The sequence below is a fragment of the Patagioenas fasciata genome, chromosome 12, assembly GCF_037038585.1.
Source record: "Patagioenas fasciata isolate bPatFas1 chromosome 12, bPatFas1.hap1, whole genome shotgun sequence".
In the NCBI taxonomy this organism is placed as follows: domain Eukaryota; kingdom Metazoa; phylum Chordata; class Aves; order Columbiformes; family Columbidae; genus Patagioenas; species Patagioenas fasciata.
The window spans coordinates 12,354,666-12,370,460 of NC_092531.1; the positions used below are offsets into that span (position 1 = coordinate 12,354,666).

Here is a 15,795-nt window from a genome sequence, read left to right on the forward strand (position 1 = left end):
TAATGTACTTTAGCTGTTATGTTCATAATCAGATACATTAGCACTTATGTATTTGTAGCGTACAGAAGATGAGTTAAGATGCGAGCTCTCTTCTGCTAGGTACTGTACACACAGAACTTCAAGTGTATCTGCAAGACTTTCTTTCTTTCTCACCTTGAACAGAGAATATTGTGATACCCTCTTGAGCTTTTGCAGGTGTGAACTAACCTTTATGATGACAGATAAAAATGTGATCCAAAAATTTCCCCTACCTCATTATTTTATATTTATATATAGGATATTTCTCTCCTATAAGTGCAAGTTTTCAGTATTTTGAGATGAGGACTTCTGTTCTAGCACATCAAGGTTGTAGTCTGTGTGAATGAGGCTGATACAGTAAATATCAAGCCCACAAATGCCCCGAAGAATTCATCTGACTTTGAAAGCAGCTATTTCAGTGGTCAGAGAAAAAGTCATTTTGGATTAGTCTGGTGCACCTAAGCTGGATATGCAGCAAACAATTGGCTGTTTGGTGTTTTTCCAACAAACACACAAACTAGATCTAGTGATTAATTCTGCTTCTGTGATAAGCTAATGCTTCTGATACCGTTCATCTCTGCATGTTTATGCGTACTGGGGAGTAAAATGTGGAGTGATATTCAAAACGTTTCACTGTACAGATGAGTTTGTAACCTTGTGTTTGGAGAACTTATAATGATTGCTACAGACTCATTAACATTCATAAAATTTCTTTAGTTCTATTTGAATGTAAAAGACATTCCACCATAAGTATATCTTTTTCCTTTTTTGCATCTTGGATAGAGAGGATGTGCATTTAATGCAACATTGTGTGTCAGAACTTCCATAAGCATAAGAAATCACCTAATTTACTTGTATATAAGTAAGTAATCTACCAAACTAGTATATTGGTCTGTTCTGGCATTTCTGGGAGTCTTCCTTAGCCATTATGATACAATGAAATGGGACCGAAAAAGACTCAGTACAAAACTAAGAAAGTAGAGCCAAACACCCATGTTACCAAGTTGGCAAGACACTTGTGTTTGTTTTGTACAAGAATTTAGTCTTATGTCTGTTTACTTTGAAGAATTTCCTCCTGGATTATTTTTTTAAAGAGCTGAATTGTTGAGTTTTCCAAAACAAATGTAACTTGGTATGTAATTCAGAGCTTTGACACAGAAAGCTCCAGCTGTAGGAGCTGCATAGGTTTCTCATGCTTTAGTTCTAAAGTCCAGGACTAGCAGAGGTCTACATCTAACACAAACTTGATTTTGAGTTATATTGTGAAGAGGATGAAGGACTTCTGATCAGGAAGCATATGCAACCAAGACAGCAGTATAGTAAAGATGAAGAAGGGGAAAATGCCATTTTTCTCTCTCTGAAAGAAGTGACAAACTTGTAGTAGGCCTCATTCAGACAAAGGGAGAAGAGCGATGATAGAAGCTCAAAGGCTGCATTTAAAATTATTACTGGAGTATGTTAGAATTGAGAGTGTGTGCTGGGGAAGGGCGGCTCTTCCGCTGCCACTACTAAAGACTTAAAAGACAGATAGATGGCTGACTCTCACTTCTCATGTTTGGCCAGACCGTGTTAGGAATTTGCCTGTGGTAGGAGTGCTGGCGTATTATAAGAACTTGTCTATATATGCATACTGGAAGGTCTTTTATGATGTAAACTAGATCTCAACATACAATCCTTAGCCTTTCTAAGGTTGCAAAGGACATTTTCAAGAGTTGAAGTCTACGCAGGACACAGCAGCCATGCTGACTGACATACATCACATTCAGGTAAATACCCTAAGTTCATATATATAGTATCTCTATTTGCTTTAGTCTCAGATGTGCTGTTCCCAGGGGTATTTGTTTAGAGTTGAAAAAATTAAAGCTTTTACGGAGTCCGCTTGTTACTTGAGGTTTTTGGCTTCAACAGTTGTGGATTAGGAACTCTATGAGGATTTCACCACTGTCTGTGTATGCCTTGGACATGGTGCATTTCTATTTTCTTCTGTTTGCAGTTGCAGACAGAAAAACTGTAGAAAATGTGAAATTTTAATTCCAAACTTAACCTACAGACTTTTCCCCCCTCCCCCTTTCTTTTTTCCTAGAACCTACGTAGATGCATCAATCAATTCAGCAGTAACTCAGCATTGAACTTCAATGCACAAAAGGGGCTTAGATCTTGGAAGCCTCTCTCAAGGAGAGGCAAGGTAAAGGGCCAAGGTGTAGCAGGAATACACTGCGGGATGAGCTCCTGCTCCCGCTGTGCTGCTGGCCTGTGCAGTCCCCTCTCCGGGGGGCAGGCACTGCTCCCCCTCGGCTCGCTGGGCATTTCTGGGTTGGCTTCCCGGGGAGCAGCAGCAACACTCCTTGTGTCTGCAACTTACACTGTGTCGCTTGAGAATCTGTGTTAGGTTTTATTCGCATAAAGGCGGAAGCTGTTTTTGCTGGTGTTTTTCAAACAACACATGACCTATGAGGAGAGAGAAATGTAAAAAACTCACTGATTTACCATGTTAAAAAAAGATGGCACATTTATTGCTACATAAATGTTATATACATAGTGTTTTCTGTTACATTGACAGAAATTTTTTTGAACTTCTTGCTGCTGGTTGGAAAGGTTTATCAGCAATACCTTGAAATTTGACACAGGGTACAAATCTGCAATAAACCAACAATGGAAACTGGAGAACAAGATGAGAAGCAATTCATCTCGGACAATTAGCTCTTACAATACTCCATAGGTACTACACGGTATGCTAGAACCCTACTATGGTCTTACAATGCTATTGTAAATTTCTGATATTAATGAACAGGTTATGGTAAATAACCCTACATTTTTACTACCTAATATAGTAAAATAAAGTAAGAAACTTTTTACTGAAAACTTTTTCGATTTCAAAAATCTAGAAAGAGTAATATTTAGAATTCAAGAAATTTTCTTACAAGATTATTGTATAAAAGACTAGCTACAGTGAAAAATAAGCCAAATGTTTTTTCTTTCTATTTTATGAAGGAAAGCTTCTGGGCATACTGCAAAGTCTAATATAGCCAAAAAGACAACAAGCTTAGAAGGAAAAGGCCAGGCAGTGGCACGTGATCACTTTCACACGTCATAAGCAACAAATTTGTTTAGCTGATAAACACTGAAATGAAGAACAAGGCCACAGATATAATCAGGTGTTATTTGATGATATATGCAAATTAAAGTAACAGAAATGAGTCCACTAATTCCACAAACTGTTTTGTTAGGAACCATCCAAAACATGAGCTTAAATTCATTAGTTTATTTTAACAATCCATCTTTTGTTCTTTCAAATTAAAGGACTTCATAAAAATTACTGGTTTGTTCCCTGTTTTGTGTGTGAACCGATTGCCAGTGATGAAAGATGCGCTATATAAACAATCGCTCAGACAACCTTGGCTTAGGAAATTTCCTCCCATGGTCATTGCAGTGGAAGACACTTTCCATGGAAGTTCAAAGGGACTTTAACCATTTCAACACACCTGTGACAAAGGAATACTTAAGGACACTGTTCTGGTGGAGAAACATTTAAAGGTTTAATGCTAATATGGCTTGGGAGGGGGGGCATTTGTTTGCATTTGATTCACACTATTTTTTTCTCCACTGACAAGCCATACAAAAATGACAAGATAATTAATGTATAGAGTAAGGAAAAATTGGTGACCATTGCTCTTATATTCCATTACGTAAGTAAGCCCACCTTACTGGTGTTTATATCATCACACTACCTGCCACGGTGAATTTAGGATTTTAATATTCACCAAAATTACAGCCTGAAAAAAAATCTCGTTTGTATTTTAATGCATTTTGTGCTTACGTACAGCTAACACTTTACATGTACTATATGTAGTACTTACTGCTCGGAAAACAAAGCAACTCTAACAAAGTAGATTCTCCCCACCCAATTTACACTTCACGTTACAAGCTTTACTATGAAGCCTAGAAGCCTAAAAAGGTTTTGTTTATAATTAGGAAAAAAAAAAAGTTTGAGGAAAGTCTGAGGGAAAATAAAAATAACTTTTTAAATCCAAGAAACGTTATGGTCACAGTACTGCTGCTCCTGCCTGCAGCCTTTAGGAGGCCTCTTAGCGGCTGGCAGCGCGGAGCTCAGCGTGGAAGGGTAACTATGGCCATAACTGTTCAGATTACCAGAGATCAAAAAGAACATAAAAAAAAAGCTATACCAAGGAATAGTTTCCTATTGCATGGAAAACACTAGTCATATGGCAAAAGGAGAGGAAAGGACAACAAAAGACTTTTCCCTTCCTTTTTTAAGACACTAATAGGTATGCTGGGAATGCTACGGGTCGACGGTTGTCACTGCTTTGTTCTCTGAATGTGAACAGCTTTAGTAAATGCTGGCATCCAGCTGAAATTTTATCAGCTTTTAACATGTTAACTTTTCCCTTTATATGTAGACCTTTACAGTTCCATAACAATAAATAAAATTTGTAGTTACAATGCATTTGTCAATTCAGTTTAGGCACAAGGCAACTTCCACAATGAGTGGAGAGATCACAACAGTCTCTGATTGTGCAGAAGCGACACACTGCTTGCAACAGAATGATATGTTCAGAGTATTTCATGGGCTGAAATTCTGTCTGAAGATCTTGTATCTTCAATCCTGATGCAGGTGTTGACCAGTAGCTTTGATCATAAGATTGCATTTGGGTTTCTTGCTTCAAGTGTTTTCTCCTGTCAGGTTTGTGTCTTCATATAATGTTAGTTGTCTGTGTCCTTGTGAAGAAAGGTCACCTTCTGTGTATCCTACCAATAATTCTGGAATTCCGGAAAGAAATTTGGCAGAAGAGAGGGGTATTAGGAAAAAAACTGGTAAGAGGCATAATATCAACACTAAAGAACTAATTTTACCTCTATCTTAAGGCATTTTCAGTCAGCTAAGTGCAAGAGAGAATCACACTGAGGGGCCTTGAAATCCTTCTTCCCAGAGATACCTGTACTGAGTACGGTCTATCAAAGAGTTTATTCTCAGAAACATTCTATTTCGATTCTCTGGATGTGAGAGAAAGAACAATCTACAAATGCCAGACCTTTGATTTGTGTTTGACTTTTTTCTCTAGGCAAGGGATAGTTTCTAATTTAATTGCTACTGCTGCAGGTCTGCATTGCCATGTACCTCAGGAGCCTGTGCAGCCTTTTCATGTCTACATCACACTTCAGCCATCTTAGAGTTACTGCTATCGAAAAAGCAAAGATATAAGAAACCTTTTGAAAGGTGTTCATTGTATTAATATGGCAAGAACAGCAAATCAATAAGCATCTGGCAATTTAGAAGTAGCCTATTGCTCTGGTATGGCATAAAACAAATTAAAGAAATTCAAAGCATCTTGCTTTCCTAAAAAGAACACCCATTTCTTTTATGTAGAAAGAAAAGCTGCCTATAAGGGATGGGGAAAAAGGACTAGCTTGAATAAGGCTTAGCTTAAATGCCATTTTGCTGCTTTCTAAGGAACACCAGGAATAATAAACTTCTATGGGATATATTCTGGCAAGATACATGCCTTTTCCTTCAGCTAAAATAGAAGCAAAAGAGTCTATATATGCAACAACAAAAAAACCTCTCAGAATAGAACATTTAGTAAGTCTGTGGATTAAAATAAGGGCATTGAGCTCAACCTCTTACTCTTTTTGAAAGCAGCAACAGTTCTACTGTTTTAAAAGACATGGAATACCCAAAATTTTTTCTTCTCAAAATCAAGTTTTTCCCAATTCCTTAAAAAACCCAACCAACATCACGTAAAAAACCCAAAAGTCTAGTGTTCCTGTAAGGCCTCCCCATCTGCGTGTTTTAAATGACCTATCACGTGTTGAATACACGGAGCTTTTGGAAACACTGATTTATCTTGTAAAGCTGAAAATGTTACTCTTAAAATATTAACTATCTTCGCTAATACAGATTGTGAATTAAGGTAGTTGGCAGTCTCTGTCGGGCAAATGATACGAGTTAGAATGACTGGCCTTAAGCCAGGCAGCAAAGCTCTGAGATGAGAAGTCCCTCTGACTGTTTGTACCAGCACTAGGAAAACAATACATGGATTTTTAAACGAACTAATGTGATATTTAGACCATTTAAAGATGTATAATTCATTTCTATTGTGCTTGGCTCATCCAGCAAGCTGTTAACTATTCCTCTGATGCCATGCCAAGAAGGCCACCTGAGCCAAGAGATGGAGCCACTGGCAACAACGCAGGGAAATGACAGGACTTCAACAACTATTTCTTGGGGTTTTATTATAAAACTACACAAATCTGTGTGCTTGTGCTTATGCTCAGAGATAACAAAGCACTGAGCAGCAAAAGAAGTTTGGTGCTAGTGGCAGCTCAGTAACTAAGAACGTATTGAGATCTCCCAAATTTTAGCCAATAAAAAGCCACGAGAGCCGAGAGACATACCTGGCTGGTGTTCACATATGACCCATAGGGTTGGTAGCTTCACTCAGGCCAGGGTGGCTTCCTGGGTGTGGTGTTGGCGGCTCTGCCGATACGGCAGAAACTTTTTCTTCTTCCCTTCTCTTAAGGCAGGCTGCTTTAGGGTTTAGGTTTCGTTCTGTAACAGAAAAATCATTCTTAACATCGCATACACTGACAGCAAGGGGAATATCGGCACATTTAACCACTGTAGTAAAAGTAACTATGCAGCTTCCCTCTTCTGACTACTTCTGTGCCTGTGTTACAATGCAGGTGTTTAAAGCTGCAGACAAGCACTACCGAAAATCCTACCAGGCATTCCCTAAACTGGTAATTAAAAAAACCCAACCAACTTTGCCAGCTGCCTGCACACATCTTAAAAAAAACTATAAGAAAGTGCCTCTTTGTCACCAGGAGTTGCTAAAGTGCAAAATGAGAACTGTCTGTAATTTACAAGGTAATAAACCAGACGTTTATGTGTTTTGTTGGTATGCTGAAGTCATACCAACCCTACTGACATCACACTAGTTTTAGCAACATCACTGCTTCTTTCTTCACCTTAAGTATTATCCTGCTGTTAGAAGAGGGGAGGTAGAATACTCTAAGTCCACAGTTCTCTTCATGGCCCCAAGTCTGTGAAATCATCTTGTGCCCATCTTGCTTAAATCAAAAGAACGTGATGACAGTCCCACAGAGCAGAAGAATTATTTTTCTTTAAAAAAGGTATTTCCTCTCACATTCAAGTCTACTTTTAAAAAGCCGGTTCTGCACTAGCTATCAAGATATTTCCACCAGTATGTTTCTGCTTCCCCAACGAGCTTCAACAGATGTAGATTTGGATCTAGTTTTCAACCAATGACACAGCTGCTAAAAGTCAACTGCTTCTGTTCTTCCAAATGTCTTTTCATGAATCAAAACCTAAGAGACGTAGACTGCAATGGCCAGAGACAAAAGCTATACGATATATTCTTCCAGCGCACACTGAGCTTAATCAACATTTTGCGGTATTTTTCTTCTCTTGCACTGCGCAGGTGCCCCTCTAGTAACTGCAGTTTGTGACCCCTGTGCATTTTACAAGGGGTAGAATCTCGCTAATCTGACAAGTAATTTTGGACAGATTTGCTAATTCTGCTTTCACCCAAGTCACAATCAACAGCCTCCTACTGCATTTCCTAAGGATGAGTACTCCCCAAGAGCCTACTGGGAGAAAAGCATGCTAACTGTTCTTAATCACAGTTTTCTTTGTTTAAACATGGCTTGCCTTGAAGTGTTAAAGATGATTTAATTATGTGGGAACTTTGAAAGGAAGTTAATTTACAGTGATTTAAGAAATGGAGATAAAAATGCCAGCCTACAGTCAGAGCTTAAAATCCAAAATGTTCATTTTGAATAGCACCAATCACAAAATGAAACGCTTCATTACCGGCAGAAGGAGGACATGGTTTATGCAATTCTGTAACGCACTGGTGAGAGCTCCTCTGGGCACTCCTGTCACCCACTTTCAGGAGCAGGTGCAAAGAAAAGAGGGGTGAGGTGAAACAGGGAACACAGGCACAGCGTGCTTGGGACAGGCTGGGCTTCCTCACACACACCGAGCAGGAGCTGAGATGCAAATGTGAGAAGGAAAAGCTCCTTTTGTGCTGCCTGGAGAACAGGTCCAATTTAACTGTAAATACATTCAGATTCCTAGAGACATAAGGTTTGGAAGCAACCTCAAACCAAGGCAAAACCACAGGGCTTTCTGTGGTTTACAGAATCCCCCAGAGCAGGGAGACGGACTTGATGGTTTTTAAACACATAAAAACATGCTTGATTCATGTTATTCTGACTTCTTCATAATATTCAACCTTATCTTCCAGATATCTTTTCCTAAAGAACTCCGACATTGTTACACAACAGCAAACACACTTTTAGTAACCTGTGCATCTAGTTGTGCAGACTTGAGGAGACCGACCCTGTTCCCTGAACAAAGGCACCCTGCAAACTGCGAGGGCACGACAGGCGACTGACCTCTCACTTGCTGCTCCAGGCTGAGGATGACGGCCACAGCCTGGTGAAGAATAAGCAGTTTTGTCTGTGGTTTTTCACTCTTCAGATGAAGCTGACACATACGGCCAAGTTCTTTAAATGCCTCATTAATATCTCGTACACGCAAACGTTCTCTAGCATTATTTGCCATTCTCCTCTCCTTTTCTCTTTCTATTTTCTGCTCGGGGTTTAAATCCTCATCTTCATTAGTACTGCTGCAAGAAATTATAAATAAAAGTATATTGAAATATCACTGTTATTTCAAGCAAGTGATCCTGCTGCTGGTTCAAAATTTTCAGTTGCTAAAATTAAACCTTCTGCCCACTTAATCTACTTCATTTAGATAACTAAGAAAGTGTTGGATATCAGTGCTTAAGTATTCAAGGTAATTCTTGCTGTTCCTGCCTCTTCCTAAAAATAATTGTTAAATGGTTTCTGCCTGAAGAATCTCCCCAGAATATTGCCAGCACACAGTAGGCGCCTGTGGGAAGAGCAGTGGCAACGCGCTGGCCCTTGAAGCAAAAGCTGTACCCAAAATGCCACTTAATTACTGATCAATGTTCCAATAGTTAAAAGAGAACGCAGCCATCTTGTCAGCTGAAGAATACATCTTGTTCAACAAATAGTTTTGCTAGTTTCCAATGTATCAGCTTATATGAGCAGGCATTCAAGTAATTTTCAATTTCATGTGCTTATTGAAAAGTTTTAGTTTTGTTAAAGACCTTCCTAGCCAATTTCAGAATTACTTTGTCTTCTAATAGCCAGTGTAGAGCTAAACAGTTATAATTAGAGTTCTGGCATCACTTAAAATGATTATATTAAGTTGCATAGCCTTTGTTTAAAATATAGGACTGTCCAATTAACTCTAAAACTACAAAACCTCTGCTCTACTATAATGTTGTTAGACACGTGATGGTAAAGACTCTGCTGCCTGTGGCTGTAAAATTCTGATTTTACTGTTATCTCGAATTTCAATGCTTGTGCCAGGCCTAGCAGGCAGATGCAGAAGCATTTAACCTGGTATCAGCTCCAGGTTTTTTGTCTGTGGCTTGGGAGGGGAAGCATTTACAAGATATTTACCCATCATATTCAGCCCAGCCTGCTGCTCCCCATCACTACCGGCTCATATTTAGAAGCGCAGCCCTGGCCCAGGTACAAAGCATCACAAATTCCTACCATCATACAATTATGCTGGGCAGAGCCCTATAAAACTACTGCTACTCTGCACAGGCAGGTATTAGGCAAGGTACTAATGTAGGAGAATGCATACATGTCAGGTGGTTTTCTCAGAAAATCCTTTATCTTAAATAGATACAAATACTGCGAACTATCTATTTCAGCTGCCTATTTATACACACACTGAGGTAATACAAAAGCCTTGAAAAAAATTTATCCAGCTGAAGGACAACATGCTACAGAGCTTCTCTAGGTCATGTCAGCGACCCACCTTGTTCTGCCTCTTGATGAGACCTTGATATCCTTCTGGGAGGACTCATCATCTGATTTCATGTCATCCGATGAGGGGGGTTCATGTATATTTTCATCTTTCTCCTTATGTTCAGACTTGATTTCTGTTGGACCTATAGCCACAGACTGGCTCTGTAGGCCACCTGACAATGCTGCAAGCAACCAAAGATCAGTGTGAGCACCACAGGGCGAAACATTCAAGAGAATCTCGAGCAGGTACTGGGGATGGGAGGCCAGGGCTGAGCGAAGTCTGGGGAGATACCAGGGGGAACTACACTCTGGCAACGGGAACAAGAGAAATCCTGGGGACGCTGCTGAACTTGGACGTGTAATGGGTTGTAAAGGGATCATATTTCATAGAGCAGCTTCACCTAAGAAAGACACTGCTAGAGACAAAAGGACATTCAGCAAAGTAAGGAAATTTGCACCTTGTGTCTGGGCTGCAAAATGAGGGGTAGAGCTGCACTGACACTGCGGCTTGGGCTTAGGCCAAATGTGCACCACACACCTCGCTAAATGGTGCAGGCATGCTAATGAATAAGCTCACTTCTGTTTTCTATAGCTCACTTCTTTAGGCTAAAAACTGAGGGAACTGTAAACACTTGTGTGGAACGACTTCCTTTTACTGGCCAGACTGAAATGTGGCCTCCGCTCGCGCTGCAGCCCCCACGGCCCTTTGGAAACAGCTGCAGTGCTGCAAACGGCATCGTGGCTCCTAAAAACAGAAGAATGCGGCTGTGATGCGCAGTTGTCTGCTTAAACTGCACTGGGACAAGTCTGACACAGGGATGCTCTCAAAATTATTGCAGGAATCCCTAACAGTGGTGTTTTATAGGAATTAGCATTGACTTTTATTTCTCCACATTATCTATGTCCCTAGCCCCTGTGTTGATGCAAGTTTACCAAGATCTACAGCCTTGTTTGCTCTGGATTATTGCAGACCCTGTTCAGCGTTTAACATTGCTGGAAAGTTACCTCTGTAGCTTTCTTGTGTTTTATGATTCAGTTCTGTGCTCTGAGCAGACACTGTACTGGGAAGAACTGAATGGTTGCTGTTGAGGCTGACGCCTTCTTCCCGATGAGTCCCAACCTAAAGCAAAGCAAACCAAACATTTTTATTAAAGATATGATTCAAAGAAACAGTCCAAAAATAGAAGTTTAAAAGATTTAAAGTGTTTGCTGGATTAGAGACCAGAGTTAAAGTTCTGGCTCAGTAAAGGAAAGGTTAGTTGAAAGATGCTGTTACACTAAACCACTTGACCACACCAGACTGCCTTAAGCTCTGTTCCAAGCAGTGACCAACACCTGTTTGGAATAACGCAGCAACCCAGCAAAAATTTCATTCAGTGTTTTCTCACAGAACACTACAGAATTTTCTCCTTGATTTATACCTGAGGGGCATAAGATTTTATTAACCTTTCATTGCTTTAAACTAATACAACTGTCATCTCTAGCACTTACTTTGATCCTCAAAAGAAAATCATGGGGAATAATGGACTTCACGGCATGTGACAGGTCTGTATAGTGCCCCATGCTCATATATGCACATACATACACACCTGTGTTTATAAAACATATCAATAACATCTCCCTTCCTCACAACTGGATCTAATATAAAAATATTATTTTATTCACTTCAATAATTCTCATTTTCCCCCTTTCTCAGCTAAATATTTAGTTTAGACCCATTACAGAATCTCATCACACAAAAATAATCCAGGCATCTAACTATTGTTACCACCGCTCTCAGTATTTTCTAGTCTATTTCTTAATAATAATATATCACAATTACATTTCTAAGCAGCGGGCACTGAGATGAAGAATCTTTAAAAATATTCCCATTTTCCATAAACTTGAATTAATGATACTTATGTAAAATAGCGATGAGTGCACATATCTAGCTTGAAGAGGCGAATTTGTTAAAAAGCTGCTGCTCTGCACAGAATACTGTTACCCATGCAAACCTTTGAAAAAAGAAAAGGTAAAGATACACTGCCTGTATTTGAATGCTCCGCAACGCAAATAATTTAAAGCTTTTCATTCCTAAAGACACAAAAGCCTTCTAAATATTTATAATATAGCCAACATAATACAATTAAACAGTTTAAAAACTGAACAAAGATGAGGGATTCTACTATTGGTATAGTTACAAAAATTGGCTACAGATGAAGCTTTTTATTGGAACAGTAGCAAACATGTCAACTAGAAGATTAAGCTTTTAATTAAATAGGTTTATTGCCTGCAGTTACACATGAGAACCACTGTTTTTCAATAAATCCTTCAATCCTAGTAAACTGCTGAGCTTTGAATCCCTCTAGAGTAATTAATGCAGCTTTTACCTTTCATGTCTTACTATGGGTTTTACCCAGAGAGAGATAAATACCCTTATGCAAGTTTATCCTTTGTTTAATATACACTCGCTCCTGTAAGCCAACACGCAGGAACAAGAAAGGAAAGGGGGGGAACCCCCGACAACCCACAACTCTTATTAGGTCATTCCGGGCTGCTATTTGTATCTATTGTTCTGCAGAAAATCCCCTCTTGTACACTGCGGAATATCCGTTGCTATTTGAAGTATATGTTATCTTCCTTTGTGTCTAACAGGCTTTGTTGGTGAGAAGTTCTACCACAGGCACAGTCATCTCGGCTCTTGCGAACGTTGTGGATTTGCCAGGGTCTTTCAGTCTACAAGACAAAACTCTTCACAAAGGGAACGTGAAACTCATTCTCCACACTGCACTTCCAAAAACAAGCCCTTCCCTAATTCTGCCCCGCTGGTTGTGTGTTTTATTTGATTCCTCTGGTCATGCTTACTCCTGACACACGAGGGTGCTTTTATTCAAGCTACAGACTATTAATCACTTCAGGGCCAGGTTTGTTCCAAAACCCACTTCTTAAAAAAGGCAAAAATTTCTTAAAGCTGTGTAAAAACGGAGCAGCTGCCAGAACCCTGGCGACTTCTAAATCTAGAACTAATCTAAAAGTGACAGATCAGCAAATCAGTTCTGATAAAGGTAGAAAACAGATTAGAAATAAAAACTAAGTTCAAGTCCATGTTCCAGTCCTTTGAAACAGGCTTCAAAATTCAAAGCATGTAATTTAGATTAACAAGATTTATAAGAAATCCTAAGAGCGAATGTTACAACACTGACCACAACATGAATTTTTATCTCTGATCTACGATGTACTAGAGAATCCAAAAAAGGCAAACAGAAAAAACCCAAACCAAAAGACTTGCTGCAATTCATTGTATCCTATACTAAGGCCAGGAGCTCTGTTTCCTTTAAACACAACTTATCGGTGACTGTTTCAAGGGACCAAATAGGATCTTTAGTATCTTAAAACACTGAGCTCAGAAAAATGAGTTTGCTTTTCTTTCCCTCCACTCCCACTTCACAGAGAAAGAGGCTCTCCCCATCTGCATTTCAATGAAGCACAACCTTGGGATTCCTTTTAGAGCTTATGAAAGGCATTTTATACCATCAGCTCTGGCGCCTTTGCAACAAACAAGCTTGTGACATGTTTTATTACTTTTATTTATAAGTAATTCTCTCTCAGCCAAATGACTTCCCAGCGCCGAGGGCGGCGGGGCGGTGCGTGTCCAGCTCCGGGGGCAGGGACCTCCCTGCAGCCCCACAGCTTCTTCTCGGGCGCTCTCAGCTGCCAGGACACTTCACTCTGCGGGTGCTACGAACACTCCGGTATAAAACACTTGGGAAACACCTGCAGCGAATCCGCGGGAGCGGCACGGAACGCGCCCCGCGCCGGGCCCGCTTCACCCTCACCACGTCGCGCAAACCCCTTTGTCCCCCGCCCCGGACGCCCGCGGGGGCGGGGCGGGGCGCGCCTCATTTGCATACAGCTGGGCGCCCCGCCCCCCGCGCGCGGGCCCGCCCCGCCCCCGGCGCTCAGCACCGGCCGCCCCGGAGCCAGCGCCCCCGGCACCAGCCGGGAGACAAAGGGAGCGGCGGGGCCCGCAGCACCGGCACACAAGTGCAGCGCCCCCCGCACCGCCCCAACGGGCTACGAAATCAGAGGGGCGATCAGCACAGACACCGGATTTGGTCTGAAAACGTTTAAATCACTCACCTTCGTGTGTTTTCTCTATACAACGGCAATCTAATATATATTCAGGATTCTCAGCAAATCAAAGTCGTAAATCGGTAAAATCACAGTTTGAGGAGAACAGCAGTCCGGTATATAAGACTTGCTGTATATAAGATGTTGTAATTTACCAGGTGAACTGTACTTATTTCTATGCGTTTCACAAAAGGTTTGCACATAGGACAGTCTGCAGCCACACTCAGACTTGGAACTTTACAAAAAATGAGTACAGAACCTATTTCAGTTGATTTAGGTGGTAACATTTGGGATCTGAAACCAGAAAACCAGTCAAATATTTTTGGCAACTAAATAAAAACTGGACAAAACGTGGCAACCGCTGAGACGCCAGTGCAGGTGGGAGAGCAAGCAACCCATGGGGACAGGACCAGCTCTGTCCCGCTAACGCTGCGCCTGCAGCTCACGCTTCAGCTTTGTTATTCATTTTGAACTCTTTGCAATAAAAACTTTTGAGAACTTGGAAAAAAAAGTAATCAGTCTTTGTTCATATTTGCTATAGGACTTCTCTAAGCATATTAAAAACACAGGCACGTTTCAAGCCATACTAGTCGGTCAATTTGGCAGTGGTCATTAACATTTTAACTAAGGCGAGCATAATTAAGACAATGAAAAGAGCTTTAGAAGCAAGAACTGTACAGTGTGGACAGCTCAAAGTCATCCAGCGGGAGCACAACCTCTGCAGAGAAACGAAACGCGGTGCCCGGCTGGGCTGGGAGCGAGAGCTCAGGCTGTGGTTGGCGCAGCGGCTCCGGCCGCGCAGACACCGCCGGGCAGGTGGGGGGATCACCCGTTTGCTTTGGTTCCTGTTACACCTGGAGGAAACCCTGTGACTTAAGGATTGAGTTTCATCCTTAACTGAGTTTCCAGGCCTTTTATTTATTTATTTTTAATCAATTCAGGCTGTTCTTTTTCCATTGTATTATAATGACAAATAAAAAGCAGCTTGAATAAGAACAAAAAGAGTATTACTTCTTAACTTTTCAATAATACATGAAATAAAATACAAATCAACTTCAAAGGCCACTTAGCAAATATTTGATGAGTTTGAGATATTAAAAATCTATTTGAATAAGTCTAATGGCCAGCCCAGCTAAAAAGAAAACAAGACCATTTGGAGAGAGCAGGAAATGAAGTCAACTAGAGTTTTAAAATAAATCTGGCTCAAAAATTAAGCAAATGTTAAAATGAAACCATGTCTGGTTACACTAATTACATAAAAAGGAGTTAAATTACTCATTTCCTAGCTCCTTCTGCCAATATCATCTTCTTCAAGAGAAATTCAATTTATTTTTTTTCTATTTTTTCCCCAAAGAACAGAAATGTTTGGTATAAAGATCCTGCTGCCCTCGACAAGGAAGTTTCATTTAGTGCTGAATCCCAGTGAACATTTCCTGACCAAAGAACCCTACGATCACGTTAAACAAAAACAGGCAAACAGCCTTATCAATGTTGACATTGCTCACTATGTTAGCCAATACTAATTATTTTCTCAAAATTGATCAGGGGTCCTCTAAAGTAAAGTATTTTTGATTTCTGAACAACGTCTAGATCTTATAGTTCAGATTGTGTGTCAGATTCCCTGCTCTCCTGCATTTGATATTTCCAGAAAAACAAACAGTAAGTAAGTAGCATTTGAAATTAATTGATCATTGAATACTGTAAGATTCACAGCTCATCCTTGGATTACTGCAGTGCATCGTCACTACCAGACCCCTCAGCTCCCACTGGAGC

General features: G+C 40.4%; 1 protein-coding gene and 1 long non-coding RNA gene across 14 annotated transcripts in view; one reads left to right on the forward strand and one right to left on the reverse strand.

Moving 5' to 3' along the window:
* LOC139828929 (uncharacterized) overlaps positions 1–3,251 on the forward strand; it is a 33,339-nt gene extending 30,088 nt beyond the window's left edge. For 6 of the 8 annotated variants that reach the window (XR_011741013.1, XR_011741010.1, XR_011741016.1 and 3 more), the window contains one exon: positions 2,102–3,251. This is a non-coding gene — a long non-coding RNA (uncharacterized lncRNA). Of the gene's footprint in view, positions 1–1,697 lie in introns of all 8 variants that reach the window. The other 2 variants (XR_011741014.1, XR_011741012.1) reach the window with 2 other exon arrangements.
* Positions 2,510–15,795, reverse strand: part of TCF12 (transcription factor 12) — a 159,842-nt gene continuing 146,556 nt past the window's right edge. For 5 of the 6 annotated variants that reach the window (XM_071813875.1, XM_065847179.2, XM_065847181.2 and 2 more), the window contains 5 exons: positions 10,918–11,032; positions 9,923–10,094; positions 8,458–8,690; positions 6,433–6,586; positions 2,510–4,797 (listed from right to left, as the gene is read on the reverse strand). In XM_071813875.1, coding sequence (XP_071669976.1) covers positions 6,444–6,586; positions 8,458–8,690; positions 9,923–10,094; positions 10,918–11,032 — 663 coding nt within the window. In that variant the 3' untranslated portion in view covers positions 2,510–4,797; positions 6,433–6,443. Of the gene's footprint in view, positions 4,806–6,432; positions 6,587–8,457; positions 8,691–9,922; positions 10,095–10,917; positions 11,033–15,795 lie in introns of all 6 variants that reach the window. The other variant, XM_065847180.2, reaches the window with a different exon arrangement.